This window comes from Lagopus muta, chromosome 9 (genome assembly GCF_023343835.1).
Source record: "Lagopus muta isolate bLagMut1 chromosome 9, bLagMut1 primary, whole genome shotgun sequence".
Taxonomy (NCBI): Eukaryota; Metazoa; Chordata; class Aves; order Galliformes; family Phasianidae; genus Lagopus; species Lagopus muta.
In genome coordinates, this window is record NC_064441.1 from 13,453,757 (window position 1) to 13,478,287 (window position 24,531).

General features: G+C 39.2%; 2 protein-coding genes across 3 annotated transcripts in view; one reads left to right on the forward strand and one right to left on the reverse strand.

The window, feature by feature from the left end:
* PLS1 (plastin 1) overlaps positions 1-23,314 on the reverse strand; it is a 38,092-nt gene extending 14,778 nt beyond the window's left edge. The window contains exons 1-7 of one of the 2 annotated variants that reach the window (XM_048954548.1): positions 23,182-23,314; positions 15,641-15,727; positions 6,613-7,047; positions 5,694-5,802; positions 2,464-2,627; positions 1,052-1,181; positions 457-589 (exon numbers count right to left, since the gene is read on the reverse strand). In XM_048954548.1, coding sequence (XP_048810505.1) covers positions 457-589; positions 1,052-1,181; positions 2,464-2,627; positions 5,694-5,763 — 497 coding nt within the window. In that variant the 5' untranslated portion in view covers positions 5,764-5,802; positions 6,613-7,047; positions 15,641-15,727; positions 23,182-23,314. The remainder of the gene's footprint in view (positions 1-456; positions 590-1,051; positions 1,182-2,463; positions 2,628-5,693; positions 5,803-6,612; positions 7,048-15,640; positions 15,728-23,181) is intronic. The other variant, XM_048954547.1, reaches the window with a different exon arrangement.
* Positions 23,315-23,413: 99 nt separating this feature from the next.
* Positions 23,414-24,531, forward strand: part of ATR (ATR serine/threonine kinase) — a 36,432-nt gene continuing 35,314 nt past the window's right edge. Inside the window, exon 1 of the mRNA XM_048955106.1 lies at positions 23,414-23,708. Coding sequence (XP_048811063.1) covers positions 23,650-23,708 — 59 coding nt within the window. The 5' untranslated portion in view covers positions 23,414-23,649. The remainder of the gene's footprint in view (positions 23,709-24,531) is intronic.

A 24,531-nucleotide genomic window follows, 5' to 3' on the forward strand; every position in this document is an offset into this window, starting at 1 on the left:
ACTAAATACAAAATCACAGCAGAGTAGAGCTGAAAGATAAGCCATGCACTCTTTGCAACAGATTTAACTCAGATTTCTATTCCTTTCATCCTATGATTTAGTACATCTAGTAACTTTATATTTCAAGTTGTAAAGACTTCTAATTATATCATCTAATGAATAAGCAAACTGCGTAATTATCTCCCTTATAAACAACCTGCATATTTCTGGCATTTATGATTATTGATCAGGAGAGAAAAAAAACTTCTGTAATATATGCATTGAGTCACATGAAAATGTAGAAAAAACAAAATTTCTACAGGCAAACAGATTTTTCCCCATCCTACACACTGGTTAAAATATTTATTAGCCAAGTCCTGATGTTAAAGCCTGCCAGGGGTTTTCAATCCATATCACTGTGCTCAGCACTTAACCTTCAAGAATAGTTTCTTCTCTTTCATGAAGCCTCACACTCACCAAAGAAGAATGCCATCTGCAAGGGATTTAAAAAGGCTAGCATCTGATGGATTCATGGGGAGAATGTGCTTACAGTCTGGGTCATCTTGTAGAGCTTTATTTATCCAATTAACAAAAGCAACTTTTTCTTCCTCTGAAAAGAAAAATATCAGTGAAACAAGTTATTTTCATTTCCATGAACAAGTACCACTTAACACCAGATTTAGACTAAAGAGGTTCATCTGCAGTAAAGCTCCTTAGCTTCATAGGAGCCAGACATGGAAAGGAAAATGGCCGTAACACACTTATCTTTGCCTTACTGCACCCCCTGAACAACTGGTGATTTTCTCAAGGAAAGCAAGAAAATTCACAGCAGGTCCTTTTCAGCAGAGCTTCCCTCCAGCAGGTCAGCCCCTAACCTGTACTGATGCACACAGCTCTTCCTCCCCAGGTGCAAGACCCTACACTTGCTCTTGTTGAACCTCATCACATTCCTCAGACATGAAATTCTAGTGTACAGTTCATCTTATCATAATCTAGGCTAGGTCAGATGAACTGCACTCTAGATGAGTCAATTTCTCTCCACTAAAACTGAAAAGGAGTCTAAATTTGTTACCTGAATAAGAATGCTGTGTCCCCTCAGTAGATATTGCTGATGTTCCTCCAAGTGCTGTAATACCCACCTTCTTGTTTATTGACTTTCTGTAAGACTTGCTAACATCTTTACTTTTCAATTCCTGAATTAACTGGAATAAGAAAGACAGAGAGCATTTTGTGATTGATAATTCATGATTTAATACTTAAGTAACTGTTTGAAATTAAGTCCTCAAGAATCAGTAAAGGACCTGCCTACCTTTGTTATTTACAGTAACTCCTGAAAACACATTTTCAACTAGAGCATATTTCTTCTACTTGCTTCACTATAAGCTTTGCAACAAAAAAGTTACTACACCACAAGTAAGTACACGTGCCCTTAAGCAAGTGGACTGATTTTTTCCAAGGGCCTACAACATAAACCACATTAGATATAGTGATTCATCCTGAATTTGTGCTGTAGAGATCTCAGAACTGACAGTGAAGTTTAGGTAAGAGATATAATTCTGTTATATATAACTATGTTACAGATACAGTTCAAAATTTCGATCAAATAATTGTACCTCACCTATGAACCAGTGCAAAACAGAATCTTGTAAGGAAACAGTAACTAGTTAAATAAGCAACCTCCTGCAATTAGCAGCAATACTATAAATACAAAACAAAAGCTAGCCATCACCAAACACACACAAACCAACAGCTTCAAAAGTTTTTGGTTCTCTTAAAGTACTGTGACCTACATTAGAAAAAAAAAAAAAACCTAAGCACTTCAAATGTGCTCACTGTAATTTTGGTCAAAAAAACCTTGTCTTGATCACCATAAGAAGTAGCCACTGAGATATTGAATACAGTAGCATAAACATTAGTGTATCACAAAATAGATCTCAAAGGCTGGTATCTAATGAACAACTCTATTACCAGGGCAACAGTTGACCAAGAGTTTCTTAAATCTGTAGTCCAGCCCCTAGCTTTTAAGGAAATTGAAACTGATATTAAGAAAATATATTTTTAGATGGTACAGAGACTCCCATCATATTAGACAGGCAAAGTAACATCTGACATAGCACTATGATTACAGGATGCACTGTAGAAAGAACCAGCAGTTGGGTATTTAAAGGAGCTGATGGCAGAGCAGCATAACATTACCTTTGTATTTCAACCTAAACATTATATTTGTTATGATATTAATAGCAGTTCTCTTAAAGGGCACTTTCTGCAAAGTTGGAGAGAGCTACTGAAAGAGACTTTCCTGTATCCAGCTCACACATCCCTTAATACACTGTAGATGCATATCACATGTAGATTTTTAAGCACGCCACGCACATTAAAGAACATCACATTATATTCCTTTAAAAGTAGCTTAATAATTAGTTCATATTCATTTTCTAAAGACCAAAAAACTGAACTTAAGAAAGTCCAAAAGGAACGTCTTACAGAGACAAATTCTTCAAAGTTTATTTTCCCATCTTTGTTGCCATCTGTTACTGCAAAAATCTTTTCTATGATCTCCCGAACTTTGTAACCAGGCAAAGGTAGGCTTGCTTCTTTAAACAGGTCTTGAAGCTCATAGTCACTCACATATCCACTGTTGTCGATATCTGCAAAGTGAAAACACAAGCTGGTTTTATTAAAATCTCGTAGAATAATTGTTGAAAAGAAATAAAGCGCAAGAAATACGGCTGTAGGAAAATAATATTTCTTCCTGTGACTTCATCACATACACACATAAGCATGAAGGAATACTTGTGGATTACACACAACCAGATGGGAGATGTGACATCTTGCTCTGTATTTTCTCAGGAACTATCTTACAATCCAAAAGCACAGAGATGACAAAATAGCAAATCAGTAGATAGCAACATTTAAGCTTTTTTTTTTTTTTTTTTTTTTTTTAAGACTAACAAAGTTCTCAAGAAAATCTTAAAGTGAAAGAAAGATCAATTATTATGTTCTGTCAGTATTATTTTATCTGCAATTAGCAAATTCAGATCTGATGCAAATGTTTGTTAAAACACTCACAAAAACGCTACACGAGTCTAAACTTTCTTATCCTAATACCTGATAGAGATTTTGTCTTGAAAACTTTTGATGTGATAAGGCTTAATTGTGAAGAATAAATCCAGGATGATCTGTATTTATTTATTAAAGGTGACTTTGCTTAATCTATTGACTGGCTCTGTTGGTAGCAATCTGTGCTGCTTCCTTTGCTTACAGTGGGCTCCCGAAATCACAGCAATAACGTCCACATACAGACAGAATCAGAATGCTTTTTTCAGCAAGACGTGGTGCAGCTCCACAGTTGTACAAGGAAGGGAATGGTCACATCACATAAAAACACAAATTCAGTGCAACTCGTAATATTTCTGCTCTTCGATTGTGAGTAATACAAATTCTCTGATCTTAGGCCAATCTGAGTACAGAAAGCTGTTGAATGCTTAATACAATAAAGCACCATTTGAAAGACCTAAAATACTCTTGTCTAATGTATTGCATAAATAAACACATTTTAAGTTTTTTTTTTTTTTTTTAAACACACTTATCTGTAAACACGTACCTATAAAAGCAGAGTTTAAGTACGCCTATTAAAATAATTGCACCTGTATTTCAAGGTCTACTCAATGGAAAGTACCTTTATGCACAGCAATTGTCCATTGACTACAACGTTCAGTGAAGTATAAGAAATCATAACCAGCTTAACTCGTGCTGGACATAATGTCCATTGTTCTCATGCTTAACAATTTTCAGTCTCATCAACACATCAAAGTTCTCAAAAATGTGAATTAACAGCATATCCCCAAGTGATCTAAGTAACTGAAGAGAGTGTCATGAGTAACAGGAGTCAGAAACAGACTGAAGGTAAACTGGCCACTTTTCTAATAAATCTGGGCTTCCACCTTTGTTTTTTGGATTCACTAGTAAATATGCCTTTCATTTTTTTTCCTAAGATAAGAACTCAGCAAGTAATACCAGAGTGAATGAATATATAGTCCATTAAAGAAGGGCAAGTAGAGAACTATGCTTTGATCTCATAGCCATAGTTAGCCATAGCTAACTCTTATTCACTAATTTCCATGCAATCCAAACTAACTAGCTTCTGCATTGCTTCATAAGAAAGCAGTGCTAACAAAAGGTTAAAAAAAGGTAATAATGACTTTTTTTATTCTGGATACAACCCACAGTTCACAAACCACTGAACAGTGAAGCTTTGTTTGCACGTACTAATCCATCCACTGTCTGGCTTACCCATCAGGCACATAACAACACATACAATAACAGGTGTGGTCTAAAGAGCAGAAGACATGCTCCCATCTCACTTGGATTACTGGCCATGTTAGTTCTCTGAGTTCATCTTTTACTGAGATAATTTGCATGGTGACAAGCAGAGACATAAATACATCCATTTTCTTTTAGCTTACCAATGCTGCTACAAGCAATTCATTCACAAAGATACTGAAATGAAAAGATGAAAGAAAAGCTACATTGTATTTATTATGTTTTACAGAAAGCATATATTAGGGTAACGAAAGAAATGGTTTTTGGCAAGTAGAGTGCAGATGGTGTGAAACAAGCTGTCCAGCACCCACAGTGAGCAGCCAACTACCCGAACGGGTGTCCCTATACTGACAGATGTACACAAAGGTATTTCTTCGGTCAGTCTTTCCAGCTCCTGGAGGCTATAGCTATCCTGAGCTACACACTGCATCAGGATGATTATGTTTATGACAAATTCACAAATTATCTTCAAAGGACATCATCTTACTCCTTTAGCATTTCTAGACATTTTTGCCCTCAAAAACAGTGTCAACAGTGTCTGTTCACAGTTTTATTATTTGTCATGAGTAAAAGTCACTGCCTCTTGTTTTAAACTTCCTCATGCTTTAGTGGATACCTCCTGACACCTGCATTTACAGAAACAGAATAATACCCATTTTATGTTTTCCACATTACTCACAAAGTTACACATTTCTAATACAGAGCTTGCTAGTAGTCTCTTTCCTGAACTGGAGGGATCTAATACCAAAGACTTTTTGGCTTAAGCTGTTTCACAGTTTTTAATCAAGTGATTCCCATGCCTTAGCCCTACAATAAACTTTTCACTTGTTTAAAGTAGGATTATTTTCTCTCCAAGTACATTTTGGAGGTACTGACACTGATTTTGGCTGTTGCTAAGACAACTATTGTTTTATTTATTTATTTTAGTTAACTTAAAACGTCAAATCACATCCAAACTAGAAGAGAAATTACTATTTGAAAGAATGCAAGGCAAGCAGAAACTGAGTCAGTTATCCACATCAATAATAAGGATGAGAATATTTAGGAGTTTTACCAAAGCAAAATTTTCTTCAGATTTAACAAGTTCCAATAACTGAATTTTGAGACCTACAATACTGCAAATACAATAGCAGAAACATTGCAACTGTTCAGCATGAAAAGTTCAGTTAATTTATGTGATTTAATTGCTGAAATTCAAAGATGTGAACAAACATACAGTTTCAGTGAAAAGAAGTTTTAAAATAAGCGTTTCTATTTTCTTAGTCATTGTTGGGAAAAAAAACAAACAAACAGTGCTATCAAAAACTGATCCACAAAGATTTCTTCTGCAAAAGCATACATGGCTCTGCAGTGCTACTAGCAACCTTATGATTGTCTTAGTCAAAACATACCTATCTTATTGAATGCTTCTCTTAGTTCTTCAAGCTCTTCACGAGAGATAGTAGTTACGTTGTTCTCCATCTTCTAACAGCAACAAGTGTTGTCCACAGTTGCTTCTACCTAACAATAATCGATAGAAAATACTACATATCAGTTCCACATACATACAAACACAAGGGACTCAAATTTTCAGTATGAGGCACCTCCTAAATGGAAGCTCCAAGTCTGACACACATTTAACACCCAGGAAGTCTCTCTGTAATAGCAACTGAGGATTTACAGTAGGAACACCAACTTTCATACTTTGGATGACTTCATTCAAATAGAATAAGTATTAACCAACAATTAATTCCCAATACTTGAGCATTCTTTCAACATGAAAACCATCACCTCACATTTAAAAAAAAAAAAAAAAAGGTTTTGGATAAATTAATTTTTAAGTACAATGCAGTATCATTGCTCATTAGTGGTTAGCATTACGACCTAGTTCTGCAAAGTATGAAGCATTTGCACGGTAATCCTCAGTGGGACACATTCAAGTTGATGCCTAGCAGCAGTAAGCACTGGTGCATGCTTCCACAGCTGCTACTGAAGCTTCCATCTCCTGACAAGCCTGTGACTTCGTAATACCCTCAAAGGGAATAAAGGACCTTAACTTAGCTCAGTGACAGCACACTCAGTATGAAACTACTCTCTCCACCCAACTCCATAAAAAATGCAAATCCAAACTGAAAACACTTGCCCAAGGGCCAGCAATAACACCCTATGACAAATACTTGTTTCTTCTTATCTATATTATCTACAACAGAGTGATTCAGCCTTTCGTTAGCCAGTACAAGTCTGAACAGAAGTTGCACCCAATTATCTTAATGTGCAAGGTTACAACTGCATTAGTCTTTTTCCACTATGTGTGCATACAATTAAACTTACTGTGTCACTCAGCATGGCAGAGCAGTGCATGGTACTGGTGCACAGCGTGCTACAGATGGTGCTGTAATTCCAACTTCACGGGAGCTTTGTCTTTGCTTTTATTTTATAAACAATCATTGACAACAACATTAATATCCTTGTCAAAGCTGCCCCGTTGCACACTTCCTCTTCTTTGGTGTATAAGGCCAGAACAGTGGAATCAGAATTTGTTCAGAGTAAAGGAGATGGCTATCATCAGTCTGATCTTTTGTTTGAAAATAATTCCTTCTCCATTCCAGCTCCGTCAGTTCTCTTTCAATCCTTTACCACCTGACAGTAAGAGCAGTTCTGCTGGAGCGAACGCAGAGCAGCAGCACATAGGAGAGGCGGTGGTGTGGCACACGCAGCTGAGGAGCACTGGTGGACCTGGATTCCGATGGGCTTCCTGGAGCTCTACTGAACACGGTGAACAAATGCTTACAGTGCTGCTGAGGTGCATTACACCTACTCTACTGGGAAATCAATTTAAATACAAAATAAATTTCTCTGGTCTGACAAATAAGTGTAATACTGCTTCACTTCAACAGCCACTGAACTGTTCCCTGGTTTCCAAATTGCAATCTTAGGAGTTCACATTTTAAAGTTTATACTCATTTTCCTAAAAAAGAAAATGGCTTGGAAGTTGAGATTCTCAAGTAAAAGCTTCAACTGAAGGCCTTGAAGGAAAACAAGTTTCAAGAGGTTGAAGAAAGCTTTTAACATAGCAGCTCCGTTACCAGACCACTCAAGCAAGTAACTTAAGAAAACATTTGTCACAACAGTGAGTGACTGTCTCAAAGTACAAAAGTAGAACATTCATTTGGGCCCTACCTGCAGCACAAGCATTTCTTTATCTCCACTTACACTGCTGTATAAGAGAACAAGACAGTCAAGTACCACCCAACTGATTTCACCGCAGCTAAAGTTTCTGCTATATTTTTGTCTTCTTAAAGTAAACCCACACTGGCTTAGTTTTCCTTTATGATGCTAAATAAAAAAGTTCTTAAACACATGCTATTTTAACTAAATCCTGCCTGCTTCACCTATGTGAAGCTTCACCTTAATATTTTGTCACTGCTGAGTCTGCTCTTGTGAGTCACACAGGATATGGCCTTGGGTGTGGGTGGCGAGTTAAGTCTTCTTCCTTCGTGTCACTCCGTCTTATTTAAGTACTTGATTTAAAATCCCACTCATCCATTTTGCTCAGCTTACTGGCAGCACACACCAGCTGTACTAAAGCAACAAACAAATGAACACTCTGTACACGTGTTTTTGGAAGTGCAAATATCTTAAACAGAAATCTGATGTGGCATTTAAGAATGATCTAAATTACTAATGAAACAAAGGGCTGAAGCTGCAGGGACACAGAAGGCAGTACTTTAAAATGCAAAAACAAGATGTCAAAGCCTAAGTGAAATATTTAGCCACCCAGATGCAAAAAACAACACTTCTGTCATACTGATCACGTTTTAAATTGCTTATTTTTACTGCAAGTTAAAATTTATCAAACAGTTTTTCAAAAAATGCAATACAGTTTCTCTCTTCACCCATCATGATTACTAACTTAGATTTCCCATCACACGCCATTTCAGAAAACAGCCATCTTGGATTTCCAAAGACACTGGTTGTTTCAGTTACACTATAACAACATCAATGCTACAAAGAAGCAGATAAATAAAGCTAATATCTCAGCTTCAAAGAGACAGTCTTAAATACCCTATTACATAATTACCATGCAAATTAGCTGGTCAGTTAAAGGGCAGAAGTGCTGCAATTACTGTTCTGGCATCCAGAAGAGACTCAGCTTGATCAAGCAAAGGCAGTGCTCAGAATTTTTAGACATATCAGACGATTTCAGTATTGAACCTTTCAGTATTGAACCAGGAAGCCACTGAACCCATGCTAACGAATCCCTTGCACGCAGGTATCACCACCCAGGCGATTCTGACAAGACAACGTCAAGTCTACAGAAGTACACATCTACTGGCACTATGGCCACCTGCTAATAAAATATATCCATTTACAGATAACATTTATCTGTACCCTGACATCCTTCATATTACATTAAAACTCTCTGTAGCCTTTGCTTATATTAAATCATCTCTTGCCATTTCAGGACACAGCAGGCACAAGCCCTGTTTTCTTGGGGATTTCCAAGGGGGATCCTTGATGCTCTTATAAGCCATAGCCAACATGCCTAGCATGAACTGTCAACATCCCTCTGTCCCTAGTCTACCTTCTACTCCTCCTGGAAGGCTTTCTGAAGACAATACAATGGAGTCTAGAAACATTCCACATCCAATACTAACACTAACTACTGCTGGTATCATCACGGTATTCCTTCGTGAGGAAGCATTCGCAGCTGTGCAAAAGACAGGGATAATGTGAGCAGCCCAATCTGCAATTCTCTTCTTTTTCTTACCTATTGCCAAAGCTATCAGAAAAAAAAAAGAAAGTGACCAGATGGTATGAAATCAGGCTCAATGGTTTCCTTCATCCATGCAGGCAATTGGCAATTTCTTCTCTACCTCTTCATTTCAGATTCTATTTGCCCCATTCTCATGCTGCAGCTGCTTCCACAACCACAACAGACATTAGAAAAACTGACTCAAGAGCTTATTTTCTTTTGTTACTGTTCTTCTTACCTGGTATTGAAAACATATTTCCTCTGTCCCTGGTGCAAATACTATTCTCTTTCTGCATCATCCTCAGGTTTGTAGTTTCTAATAGCAGCCAAGCTACTGCAGTTACCAAATACAGGCTGTGCAAAAGAATTACTGCTTTTATAACAATACATGCCAATAACTAATTATCATCACAATTACAAGGTACTCAAATTCTTCTTTTCTCATCAGGCTTTGACTCAAGATGATATACAGTTTAATGCAAAGTTTAGTTTATCTAGGATTCCTAAAACCAATCTAAAGTAGAAGTTTTGTCCTGCTTCAGTGAAAAACAAAGGTATAAGACAATAAAAAGGAACTTTATAATGAAAATAAGCATCAGATGTTCTTATTCAGTAGGCAGAGAAAACCACATATTGTCAGGGAGGAAAAGAATCTAAAATGTATTGGAATCAAGGAAAAAACTTGTGTAAATAGCAAGCATTAGAATTAACTGCCACTGATAGACAGAATTTCAGCTTTATATGAACATATGAATACATTTGCATACATCTCTATTGTCTTTTCAATAATTTAAAACTCCTGTCCAACCTTTTTTCATATCTTACACTGAAAGATCTTTTTACTTACACAAATCTTATTCTTGACCTTCAAATATAAAGCTGATTGCGGGCCAACTAAATTAATCATTTAACAGTGTGAAAGGGCAATTTATTTTAGGCATTTCAGTAGAAGCCCATGAAACATTTTAATGTGGTCTTTTAATCTTGATGAGAAAACGAACAGTCAATCGGTAATATTCAGTGACTTCATTATTTTTATTTGCTAGAGTTTAAATCTGTGTAGGATACAGAAAGATAATTTGTCTTGTATCAGAAGAAAGAGTTACAGGAGAAAGGCGTGAATTATGCACAGTGCTGTCTACAGTGAAAGATGACTTAATTGTCCTCTTAGGGTAGAATGAGGGAATTTAATACACCTGCAGAACAGTGGGCTATCAGCACCGGGCCTTAGAATATATATATCCATTCCTGTGCAGCAGAGAATGCTTGTATAATTTCAAAACAGGAGACAACAGAAAGAAAAGTGATTGGTTCTGTACACATACACAGATGTGCATACATGTTAAAAAAAACTGCTAAAGCACTAATTTTTCAAAGAAAGAGGCATTATATCATTTATTGGTACAGTCATTAACAGAGTAACATGAACTAGGAAGTGCTTTTGTGAACTTTTATTTTATTACCTAAAAATAAACTATACAAGCAAAATAGTTCTTTAAATAACAAAGTCAGAGAGAACATTCATTACATCAAATGGTCTGAGGATGTGTCTTTTCTGCCTGAGTTTGTAAGAGTCACTAGATTGGACACTTATGGTCATCAAAAGCATTTAGTAATTACTGTAAATATATGTGAATTCAATTAATATAGAAATAAATAAAAAATAATTTCACTTAGCAGAATAATTTTTTGAGACTTAAATCAGGATGAAGAACAGTTTATTACAAAGCAGATATTTTTAGTTTGCAGCCAAAACTCCGGCTTCCTTTGGCTGCTGAGTGCACAGAGCAGCCATGCACATTCATCCATGCTATCACTTTCACCCTGTTTCCTTCACATACATCATTCAACACGATCTCAGCCTGCCTGGGCTTTGTATCGCTGCAGTCAGCCATGATAAAAAACATCAGTGGAAAACTTACCTGTGCCAGAAGGACCACCTCTGAAAAAGCTGCTCTGAAACACTGCTATTGCACACTGAGCTCACAGAAACATTTTTCCTGAAATGTTCTGGAAACCTTTGGGTGCTTGCAGTTTAGCCACATGAACAGTTTGGGTTGAATTTGCCCAAACAGATTGTCTCAGGCCATGAGTGATCTGTTCTGCTTTGGATGTTTTCCTACAAGTCTGACAGGTTTCACCTGCACTCAGCAAAAAACTGGAAGCATTTTATCCCCTCTGTGTTCTGGAACAGGGGCTTGAGACGTGCCTACTTCATACCCACAGGCCAAGCAACATCTGCTCATCCAACACTAACCCAGATGCAGTCTGATACATAAACTCCTTAAAATTCCTGCTTCAGCATGCTGCGTCAACGTTTCCTTGAGGCTGTACTCCTTCATTTCACCTGCAGTAAGCATGCTGCAGTGCAGAACAGAGGATGACAAGCAGAAATGCCCTCTGCCACTGCTCTGCACACCTGCCTCTCTAGCTTCAAAGGCTCCACGCTGAGCAGGGAGGCAATCCCCAGCCTGTGCAGTCTCACAACAGTCTCACAACAGCCCACAGATCAACACTTCGCTTTTCCTCACATCAACTGCTTAATTACAGCAAACTGTGCTTTTAATGAGCACATCACCCTCAACAGAAATCTAAACTCTGTGAAACTGGGATACTGAAATAATACAGATCAACACCTCTGGCCCCACAGAGTTGTATGCACATTAACAAGGATTTTCTGATGCTAACACTAATTGGTAACAGTATTTCTTCATGTTTATAAAATACAATCATTGAGAACATGCTAGTTTCTGTAAGAGTACAAGTAGCACAGAACAGGAAGGAAGCTGAATCTGTGTATTTGCAATGGAGTGCATCCTGAGCTCCTTACCATCTCCAGGTCATGAAAAAATATAGATCTGCACAACCTTGCCTCTAAGCAAACAAGGAGTTTTTGTTTGGTACTTAGAAATAATGAGTGTGTCAGTATTGACAGGAAATTAAAAAAAAAAAAGATTTTTCCATAGGTCCTTTGAAAAGAGACAATACTTCTCTTTTTCAGATACAGAAATAGATTGCCTTCCAAAACAAGACATCCTCTCACCTGAAGCAAAATCACAGTTCTGAGAAGATACAGGAACTGCAGTTCACATTTTATTTTATTAATGCGTCCAGATTAGGAATTCTCAGCTGTCTGCATGTCGTAATACAAATACATCAGCTTTTCAATAAATTAGAATGGAGAGAATCAGGGTACAGTATCTAACAAAACACTCAACAGCTGTGTTATAATAAACAACAAATGAAGGGACATCAAAATAAATTCCACACTATCTCTGACATGGTTAAACTGAAAGAACTCTGATCCAAACTAAAGGTTGGACACAGTGACTCTGCTGAAGTGGCATCTGAGATTTATTAGACATAACCTTTGTCTTGGTGAAAGTTCATTAACTTCAGTACGCACACAGTATCCAGTTTTTGCTAGGACAAGAACACGTACATGAGGAAAATGAAAGCACTGGGGGAATTTGAATGCACTCAAACCATAAATCTCAGTTACCTTTTGTGTTATCTAAGCTTCTCTCATGCTCAGTTTCAAATATTTTTACATTTGCTTCACTCCTCAACAACATAAATATTTGATTAGGAAACAGATTCAGAAGATATAAGGACTTCCTATTTCACATAAACATAGCAAAACATAGCAACAACATAGTATCCACTAGTAAGATACTGCTTTCACTAAGAATATTTTTAGGTCTTATAAAATAAGCTTGTGTTCTCAAGAAAATGAAATAAAATAAACAAGAACAGAATTGCTAGAATTTGCAGAAGAAAAGGATAGCTCTATTCTGCCCTTAAGACATTTGATTCTTCTATTCCAGACAGAAATACGGACACTGAGTTAGAGATATGCAAGGTCTTCATGGTTTACCAGATACAAAACTGTGCCCCTGGTGTACAGCTTCAAGCTCTGAAACACCCTATCTGAGCCTCACAGTTGGTCTAAAGATCAGTTACTGCCACACACGCTTAGGGAACGTCTTCCAGAGGATCACAATGCACCTGATCAGGTATCACCCACAACAGAAGTACCAGAGTTACTAAGGACAAGTTGTTCAGGCTTGGGAATACCGGCAACTACAACTGCTATCAGCTGAATTTGCTGATTTTCAGAACCTCTGACAATCACATAATAAATAAATCTCAAACTACTGGAAAAAAAAAAAAAAAAAAAAGTGTTTAGGCTACTTATTTCTAGTGATCTTCCCTTTCTTTCCCCCACAAGACAAAAGGAATCAGCTCTTATTTACTGCTGCTACAGATATGCCATTTTTAGAGAAAACACAAATGTATCTCAAGGCTTCAGTTATACACAGTTCATTGTATACATGGAAAAACCACAGAGACACTCAATATTGCATTTTAAAATAGATATTAGGATTTTCAGGTAAGACACTCTTGCACCCGTTAATAAGATCTGCATGCTACAACTACAAAAAGGGACAGGGAAGAATGGGCAAAAATTGCATCTAGAAAAATGGGACTAGGGAAATCCCTCAGCAAATAGGAGCTTATGTAAAAGAGCATCCTCTTGTTAAGGAGTCACTGGAAAACAGCCAATTCTGTCCACTGTAACTTAAAATAACATTGGCAAAAGTGGAGCTACCCCCCATTTAGCTCATCTTTTTACTCAGGAGTATGAAGGTTTGCTATTTTAAAATACAAATTAAACACTTAAAGGTGCTGTTTATAAAGCCAAAAACTTGTTTTTGTATTTTACAGGTGGCAACGGCTGTATTTAAAGTAATCCATGACTGCAGAGCTAGCTTCAAGTTAATTAGCAGGGCAGTAACAGTTTGCATGTGGGTCAAAGAAGATTAAGGTGACTTGGTGGAAGAAACTGCCTCACTATCAGCACCACCATTAAACTGTTTACAGAGCATAACTACAGTCATATTTACACTGGTTCAGGGAAGCATTAGACTGATTCCTGAACAGAAAGCACGTACATCTCTTAGAAGAAGTTCAACCAATTTAATATATCATTGCAGTTCATATAACTTTCACTGTTATCTCCTGTGATATCATCCACCACATTGATAGATCATTGGACTGTCTCCAAAAACTACTTTATTGCTGAAACCTGTGTCCCACGCTGACTGTTCACCTGGATAGCAGCACGCAGACATGCCAGGCCCCAGTCCCTACACCTCTCCATCTCCCCCTGCACCTCGTCTTACCTCACTGGCCTCATCCCTGCACTCACTGTCTTCCACCATGTGAACATCTCTGCATGCACAGCACTTCTCAGAGCACACACCCAGTAATCCACCAGGCAAATGCACATCTCCTGAAGGCCAGAATTGGCAAAGATCATACTTCCTAATTAGGAGATTAACAAAATGACACAGCATGTGGTAAGAACGTCTGCAATCCTCTGCTAACCAGGGAGAACAGGGGCTGTGCCGAGGACTCAGAAAGAACACCCAACAGAAGGGAGAAAAAAAAAAAAGCTGCAGTACTTATCAGAGAGGCAAAAACGACCCTTGGAGAAGGAAACTGGTACCTCAGGTGGTGCCACCAGAGCAAGAAAACACGGTGGGCTGAGCAAGCAACACAGTCCCACAGCATTGGGTGCAAATCCACACACTGACCAGCATGGACACTTTGACAAGATGCATCAAAGTAGCACAGCAGCTTTTCCATGCAAATGCATGTTATATGCAAAGTACCTATCATCAACACAGAGAAAACTTGGCAAAAAATAGGAAACAGTTTACAATTAAGTCCATTTGATTGCCATTCACAGCTTTGGTAAACAGACATACATTTTAAAAATCCAAATTTGATTTAACTGTTACAATTCCCCGAAGCAAACCTCACTGAAATAAAAATGGAAAGGCCATGCTAACAAAGCAAGATAATTCAGGCACTCCATCCTGAAGGTATTCTTTTGTGCTTAGGCTGACATTACGTATCAAGTTTACAACAGCAAAAGGAAGAGAGTTAAAACACACACCCATTAGTGATACTTAATCTCTTCTTTTCTGGCTAGGTTTACACACAGCTTTTGCTAACATGGGACTAAAATTATCAATAAAAACAGCAGTATTTTGTAGAAAATTTCTGCATAAATACTCTGCAATACACATCTTGTCTAGGAAACAAAAGCTGAAATTCTTACTGAAATAATTATATTGGTAAGACCTTTGCCTATGCAGGCAGCCAAACCTGCACTCAGAACTCACCATGTATTGACAAGAGGCTCATTCCATGGAAATGAGTGGAGTACTGAAGAACTCCGTCAAAATATGAGAACTGATAATAATCTGGAAGTTACTGACTCAGTCTCGTGGTCTCCCTTTAAAGCATTACCCTTCTGAAAGAGATAGTACTGCTATAGGCAAATCAGTTGCAAGTTCAGCACAATGGCCAGCATTTATAGTAAGGAATAACGGCAGTCAGAAACATTGAAATGTAACAATTAGCAGTTTTTCTGTTCTAGGTACCAGTGTCTAGCACAGCAATTGTCACCTTCAGTTTCACAAGCAAATTCTTTTTACTAATATTATGCTCCAGTTTCCTACAATACACACCTCAGTTTGTCAGAGTTTGATGGGTTTTGCATTCCAATAGCTACAGTCAATGTGTACTCACCTTCAGCTGTTTAATCTTGTAATATTTCACGATGTCTCTTACAAGGCTGCCAGTGCTCCCAAGCCTCTGCCTCTTCAAGACTTGGTGCTGTTTAAGAGGTGAAATAAAAGATACTCATTGTAGTTTAGCAATTTCTTCTTCTCCACTAATCATAACTTAAAGCAACACATCTTTTTCTCAGGTCAGCTGGAATATTATGGATCATTTTTCTCTTCTCTGAGTGTTAAAATAACATTGAGTTAGCACCTAACTTATAAGGCAAAATTATGAACAAATCTACCAATGAACAAACAGCCCAAGAGGCAGAAGGAGAAACACAGCTGCAGCACCCTATAGAAAGCCACCGCCTTTATCTGTCAGTGTGTGCCAGGCTCTGCAGCAGAACCCTTCAGCTGCTACAAATACCAGAAACCCAGAAGAGAGATGCTGGCTAACTCTCACTAATGAACTTAGTCTTAAGGTCACCCCAGAAGTTAATCATGTGAAGATCATTAACAGTAACAACAAATGCATATTCATTCTCCTCAGCAATTCCATCTCCATCCCGATATGTTTTAGATGCCAGTTAATTGCAGTCACTAAACAGCACCAAACTGTTCTGTGTTTCTGGAGCATTTTAAGTTTTCATTAATTGTCAGAGGGCAAAACAGCTCTCTATTACCTGCTAATCCCTTGTTCAACTCTACATGGTTCAAAAGATTATTAGAAGATTAGACTGATCAGCTACTACACCACAACCACGCCAGGATTTTCTGTCATGGAAAATTCATAGGTTATTTTTGCTTTTCCTTCTTCATTGGCCAAGCTGGAGAGAAAAGGAGGGCCTTCCACAGAACGTGGTAAGAGCAACCAGCAGCCACTTAAAGCCTCCCAGTTGCTGCAGACAACATGGATGTGTAAGTGCTGCCCATCTGTGAGCTCTTACAGAGCTCTGCAGCTGAAGTGCAGGGGATAAAAGGAGCAAAGCAGTAAATGGGAGTGACCAGAACTGAACAGAGATTTGTCTTAGCTTCTAAACTAGAAGAGTATCCAAAGCACAAAGTTTGTTCACTCTTACTGTTGCTCTTAATTAGGCCAGAAGAAAATGTGCAATGGGCATTTCAAATAACATTTGGAAGAGAAAAAGAAAGATATTTCTCTGCAAAGTACATGTAACTAAACTGTTCAGAACCAAAGCCATAAGATCATATGGTTAGAAGAGATCTGATTTAAGAATAAGAAATAATTTCTGATGCTCAGGCAAGAACTTCTTTTCCGTGGGATTAGACAAATTCTCCAATTGTTTTTAATAGTTTGGGCTGGCAATAAGCAAACACTCCCAAGCACCTACCTGTAACCCAAGTTGAATAAACTTAACTACAAGATACATCTGTATTCCAAAACAATTGCTTGACATTTTTTACAAGATACCTATCCACTTCTGAGGATTAAGAGTGCTTTTCCAACCTGGCCAGTTTTGCTAGGATGGGTATTTGAGAAAGGAAAAGGTTGGTATTGGTAGGACACCGCTTTTCCTCTGAGCTTTCCTCTAACCTTATTTCTAGGGCTTTCCTCTTGGTATTTGGTTTGTATTTCTGTAATACAGAAGAAAGTTTGCTTCTGACTTGGAAATCCCATAGGGTATCATGTAGGAGCCTACATTAACCCAAGGCTGACAAGGCAACAGGCTCCGTGGGAATCCAACAGGAACAAGAAAAATTCTAACACCTTCTCCATCCCAGTTTAATGTAGGACACAGATAATAGACAGATAAAAGCCTTTGCAAACCTTTAAGCATGCACCATTTACCTCATACAGCAGAATACAAAATTAACACCCATCTATGTATTCATAATTAGGTGGTTAGGCATTTTAAATTACATCCAGCAGTAACAACTGAATGCTGCACTGTTTTCCAAAACTGTCAGAAAATGCTTCAGTCTTTTCAAACAGCGATTGATACTTTCCAAGTAAAATATTTAGTATTTCTTTTATTGCAACACTTCTGTTAGCACATGGAAAGCAAATTTCTACACCTTCAGAAACAAAAATAGTAGCTAAAACTTAATTGTGATCAGCTCTCAGATGCATTGTCTCGTCACCAGTTCTTTTACAGAACACATCTCTAGAATAAAGCTTTCAAGATATATTTTTTTTTTACCCATATTTTAGCTAAATAAGCAAATACTCAGGATTTTAAATTAGCTGTAAGTCTGCACTGAGCAGCTTCTCCTCCCCTTGACCCTCACAAAAGCCGTACAAGCCTATCATGCTGTTCACTGACACATTGCGCAGCATGAGCTCGTGGCAATAACTCTTTTTTTTTTTTTTTTTTTTAAAGCTCCCCCAAATTAATACTGCAACATTAAATGGCAATCTATCCTTAAATCCTATTTTTAAATTGCTAAACATGGCACAGAAATATTTACTTTTATTCCTTCTCATTCACATACTGAGGGAGAAGCCTTCCAGCTGGAAGCCTCTCAGTACCACTCTTAGTAACACCTGACCAAGCATTTCTGGGGGAGCACAGACTACAGCAGCACCCAACTGCTCGTGCAACATATGCTTAGTTTGTTGGGAAAGGATTAGTTGATGGGGATTAATCCTCCTCAGTTTAAGTGCCTTGATCTTAATTTACTTAGTAAACACAAGACAACTAAAAAAATACACTGAGCAGAAACGTTACTGATCCATCAGTATTATTTGGTGATAAAAAGAGTAAGAGCATGACACACATGCAAAAAGATGAATGCAAGTTTGTCGTTCACGTCAAATCTCGTTTAGCCCAAAATCTGCTTCCCTCTGAGAACAAGATGCAAGCATTAACTCTATACCGATAATTTTTAACAGTACGTTCTGAAACGTATGAAGGATTATTAACAAAATGAAAAGATGAATACATTTTCAGCAAATAAAATTGGATTATACTGGATCCAGCACTTTCTTTTTTGCTACTATCTATTGTTATTAACAACATATCTCCAAGGGAACCCCATAAGTGGTTGATAATACCTTCTCCACCAAAAGCATGCACGTACAAGCACACAATCTGCTTTATGCATTATTTATTTTCTGAAGCTGAGCAATACCAGCCTCATTGATGAGCTGCTGTGAGGTACTGCCTTAATTCTTCTCAGAAACCTCTGTTACCAGCAGTAGTTAAGCACACATGTCCAAAACCATCCAGAAATTCATCTAATTTATGTCTAGAAGAAACGAAACAAATAATAAGGTACATAACGAGGTCCTAATTGACATTTAGTATGAATCAAAGCTGGAGTCATGTAATTAGCCATTTTATCACAAATGCAATCCACTGGATAACAGAGAAGTCACCCTTGCCATTTAATATTGCATCCGTTCTTTAAATGCAAAGCTGCAGTGATGATTAAATACTCTTTAATAAGTGATAGGACATGACTGCAATGCAGAACTGGTTTTATCAGTAACCTAGAACCCTTGATCCTATTCAACTTGGTCTGACTAACCATAGCTTGTTGGGTTTCTTGTTTATACCCTTTGCATACCACATTGCAACCATCAGTCAACTGTTCATTCACTGAATATCATGGACTATTTTCAGCCTTGGATTGGCATCCAACACAAAATACCTTCAAAAGTAGTTTTCGGATGAGAGGTACTGCTTAGCTATAGCAGCTGGAGTCACTTAGCTAAGTATCATTTCCAGCACTACATTTACCATCAATTATTTCCTTATTGTCCAGCACAGCACATTAGAGCCTTCTGCAGTAATAATCCTGTTTGCTGGGATCAGATCCTTTTACTCACCATACTCTGTTCTACATTTGTTAAATCCATTATGAAGACCTACTGATTTTTTAGAGTTTCCTTGGGAAAATTATCACAGAAATAAAGCATTCCACACATTTTGGTGTATGCTATGAAAATATTTTAGTTAACTGCAGTAAAACAGGAGGCAACTAAATATTACACATTTTAAGTTTACATGAAGAAGTGAATGTAAGGGTAACTGGTACCACTTTTTGGTTTACATGTTTCTGTATTACATGCTGCCAAATTCTTGTTCATTCTGTTGACCCAATCTCCGCAGAGCAGCAAGAACTCTAAGTACTACATTATTCAGCAAGACACATAAGCCTCTCCAAAAGGAACAGTGTTCCAAGATACACAGGCATCAGTTATTTGACTTTAAAAGTAATAAAGACAGTTAAAGTAAAGAAGGGCAACTCCCCTTCCCCCGTCCTCTATTTTGTTCGTTTCTGTACTAAGTTATGGAAAAGTAATTGCTGAAAGTTGACCAAAGCCGTCCACAGTACTGCTGAGTGTCAGTCCTCTCATAACAAATTTAGTTTAAATTACACTTTAAGTTACTGCACTGCAGTTGCCTCCTAACATGTTTAATACAGATTTTTGCACATTAAAGTACTTTTAAGCATTATTACAGCTGCGTATTTAAAGAATTTAATTTGCACAGACAGTTAAACTATGGAAAAAAAAACTCCCAAGAAATTATTACAGCAGTTACATTCTCTCATTCTGGGTTTTGTTGTTGTGGTTGTTTTTTTTTTGGTTTTTTTTTTTTTTTTTTTAAATGGTGTTTAAGATTCTGCAAATTGTGCCCTCCAGAAGCGAATTCCAAACATCTTGCTTTCATTCAACAACTATCAGATCCTAAAGTCTCAATGTTCTAACACAGGTACAGAAATAAACGCATCCCCATGAGTTTCCTCACAGTTTCTAGCTTGTAGTAGTGGTGGCGTTTGCATACAATGGAAAAGCTCAGTCATTGCTGCTTTGTTATATGACAAATTACCAAAGAATATATCATCTAATATATTCTCTCCAAATTACACCAGTGTTTAATTTTGCTACACTAACAGTCTTAATTACATAAGGACATTTCTGCACACCACAAGAAATGCTTGCAGGACTAGGATCTGTCCTGCCGTGTCTTTAGCAGCACTTGCTATTGTAATTCTTTTTTAAAATAAAAGTTGTCACAGTAATATTGAGGCCTGGATATACTTCTAACCTGTACCTCTTCACTCTAGACAAGTTGATTGTCCAGCACAGGCACATACTACAAGCAGAGCTTTCCAGAATACTCATTATCATAGTGTGCAGAAACAAGGTAATACGTTCAAAGGTCAGCCATTCACTCTGACAACCATCTCCATGACTATATATGGAAATCTGCCTTCAAGTAATTATTCAGTCAGGTGCAATTACAGCAGCCACACATGTGATAAGCCATAAGCACACTTTGATATCGCATGAAACTACTCAGCCCAGCTCCAGAGGAACTCAGTGCACAGCTTGCCACGTTTCCCTTGACCATCAAGCACAGCCTGGGTAGTGGTCAAGTTTCACAATTCATGTAGGCAGCATTAAATATGTGTAGGTGTTTAAAAGTCTTATTATAATCACTTACATCTGCCTGCAAGAGACAGTTAAGATTTAACTGCAATCCCTATAACAAGAGAAACATCTTGTACATCCACAGAGATGAGCCCAAATATGAACTGTAAATCTACATCAGAATTTGGTTAACAGAGGTAATGAAAGTGCAGTGAACATGCTTCTGTGCTCTAGGATCAGCTGCTCCAAGGCAAAGCCAGCAACACTTGGTGTCTTAAGCTAAGAGGCTGCAGTGACCTATAGAAGTACCTGATAAATTGAAAACAAAAGCCAAAAAGAAGCCTGGGCGTGAAAGTACCATGCAACTAAAAAGTGACTGGGTAGTCCAAGGATGAGGGGAAGTCAGCCAGGCATGAAGTCTGTCAGTGTCACACACACTAGTTCAGTACTCAACTCTGCCTTCCTGCATGGATTCCCTGAGTTCTGCAAGCTGTGAGCTCAGCACACCTAAGGCTCATTTCACCAACATGAATGCCAGATTGGAAGAGAAGGCACAGAATGGTCTAAAAAGCACACTGTTTTCAATAGAAGTCAGTCATTCTGCTGCTGGGAAAAAAAAAAAAGAAAAAGAACAACACTTTTCACTTCTCCTGAGAGTAAAGACAATGTAAGCACCATGAAATAATGGGGTAAGGAAGATAAATTAAGAGTTTATTGAGCTACTCGCTGTGCATCCAGCAAAGTGAGGAGGAAGGTTGAGTGTTTAGAGGGTTGAAGATTACTAGGTTATGCTAATACCCAGCAGAGTATTCCATTGAGTCCACCCAGAAGACTTCTTACATCTTTACAACACAATACAGTCTGTCCTATAAGACTCTCCAGTGTCCACAGAAAGTCAGGAGAACGTTGGCAATATCTCTCAGAAAGCAGTCAATGGAGCTTTGCAACTGGGAATAAGCAAAAGCTCCCAGATTCACTCCAGTAAGGTGAGAAATAGATATTTCTCTTTAGGGAATTGTCGAGTACTTACTGCAACTGGGAAGAAAGAAGTCTGAATTACCACTTTGGTAAATGCTTGAAGAAACTGCACGATTAATTTATATAGCATTCTACCTATGACAAATAGAAACGCTGTCACAATACAATTAGTGAGATCCCACAGACAACTTAGAACACTTAAAGACAAACGGACTTCTAGCTTTTTCATTAAGCACGACACGTACCCAAATTATGCTTTATAAACAAATACATGTCAATATATAATTCAATAAGCGTATCATATTATTTCTTTAGATTTAAATCTGAAGAAATATACCCCGCTCAGGCTCCTCTACAAACCCAACAGGCACCCTGCTATCTTTCCTAAGTTTATCAGCTCTAATATCACTGGGATTTTATTCATCAAATTAAGAAGCACTGCAGTTCACACCTTTCTTCATGTCATTGCTGTCTCAAACTTGGAAGTTGCTATTCAGAAAGCTGTCTTCAGTTTCAATACAAAGTTTTTCTTATTTGAACTTGGTAGGAAACCCTTGGTTCTGAATAAAACCAGCAATAAAACCCAGACATGCTCAGTTCTCCTAGGCCATCACAGTTCCTCTTACCAGAGCACACACAGCTGTGGAGCATTTGCTTCCTAGCTAGCAACTGCTCCCAGTAGGCTCTCGGAACCTTACAAAGAAAAAATATTTGTTGGAAAACAAAACTCAAATACACTCCATAAAGTTTCTTAAAGCATTCCAAATAGGTCCATCTTATTTTAGCCACCTCAGAAACATCATCAGAAGAGCTTTATGAAATGGCTTACATATGTTTTTCAAGTTAAAAACTACTGTTTATTACAGAAAAAGTTGATTAGCAATAGGTGCCCTACAGACATCCATCAGTAACAAATGGTAACCATAACACACACAATTTCCCAAACCCTTTCACACACAAGACTCTGCTACATCCCAGTGCAAGCGGGCAGCAGAACCAGAACCCTCCGAAAGGGTTTTATTTCAGCCCCAAAGGGCAAAGCTGACACCCACACGAAGGACGAGGACAGCCCGCAGAGAAGGACGGGGCTCCTCCCAAGTCCACTCAAGGCTGCCCTTCTCGCAGCCCCGCAAGCGACTCACGGAGTGCCGGGGGCCCGCAAACCCGAGACACCGAACCGCTCTCAAAGAACCGCGCGGAGCGAGTAACAACTCTGGGAATAAAGGATAACAGCCTCTTACGCGCGCTCCTCGCCGCTGCCGTCAGGAGCGGTGAGCACGGAGTCCCGCACCACCAGACGCTCCCGCCCCGCTACTCGTCTGCAGCCACCGCCTTCCCTCAGCACAGCCACCTGCTGCCCGCGGGTCGAGGCGGGGCGGGCGGGAGGCCAATGGCGGGACGGAGGGGCGGGGCCACTGCCGGGCACCTCCCGCCTGAGGGGATGCGGGGCGTGCGGGTCGGCTCCGCGCCGCAGTAGTGTGGCGCGCGGCAGGGATTCAGGCGCTTGAGGATAGCGGAGCCGCGGGCAGCCCGGGCAGGCTCTGGGGGCGGTGGGTCGCAGCCTAGGGACGAGGCTGTTAGGCACGGCAGAGCCGCAGGGTGGCGCGGAGGAGCACTGTGTGTTTGACGGAGGCGGTTTGTGCCCTGCCGGCCGCCGTCCCTCCGTTCCCGCCCTTCCCGCCTCGGCGGCGCGGTTCAAAGCCGGAGCCATGGCCGAGCAGGGCCTGGAGATGGCCTCCATGATCCCGGCGCTGCGGGAGCTTGCTAGGTAGGGTTGGCCTGGCCCGTCCCTGCCCCTCTCATAGGTGTGGGGACTTCCGGGGGAGGCCTGGTTTTGGTGGGCTGGGTTCTTCCCCGCCGCTCTATGAGGACTCTGGGGCTCGGCCCGATTCGTTCTGCCCTTCTGTTGTCTCCCGCTGCCTGCCTGGAGCGCTGCCTTCCTCTAAGCCAAAGGGGGTTTGCCGGGGACCTCCGTGCTGCTTACAGCGAGGTTTTGCTGGCAGTTAAAGTATCTTCACTTGCAAGTAGCACCAATAACGTTACACAGATGCTACGTTGGGAGGAGGGAAGAGCTGAAGCTTGCATTCTTTGCTTCTTGAGGCAATTTACTAAGTAAAATTGATCTTCTGTGGTGTGTTGGTTGAATGCAGGGAAGTTACTACTTTGGCTCACTGTTGTTCAGCTTCTAAGAAAAACAAGCATTTTTCACAAGCATGCTAGGCATCCAGCCATTGTGGCTTCTCTGGAGCCATTCATGGTCCCTACCCTGTCTGCACTCCGCGTTGTATAATGTGGGATGAACTGAGGCTTCTAGGTTCTGCAGTCATTTACTACACATGTTCTCACAAATGGGAAATTGACGTTGACTGGCTCACTTGACTGAAGATGCTCTAGATTAAGGTGAAAGCAGCATAGAAGCTTTTCACAACTGGGGCGTGCAACTTCTCTATCTGTAGAGAGAATAAATGTTTGGCTCTAAAGTTTTATGGCACCATCAAGACTGCAGCTTGTTCTATTCTAGACTACTGGGTGACATGGAGGTGTGAATATACATTGACATTTTGGTTATTGACATAACCAAGATAATGACA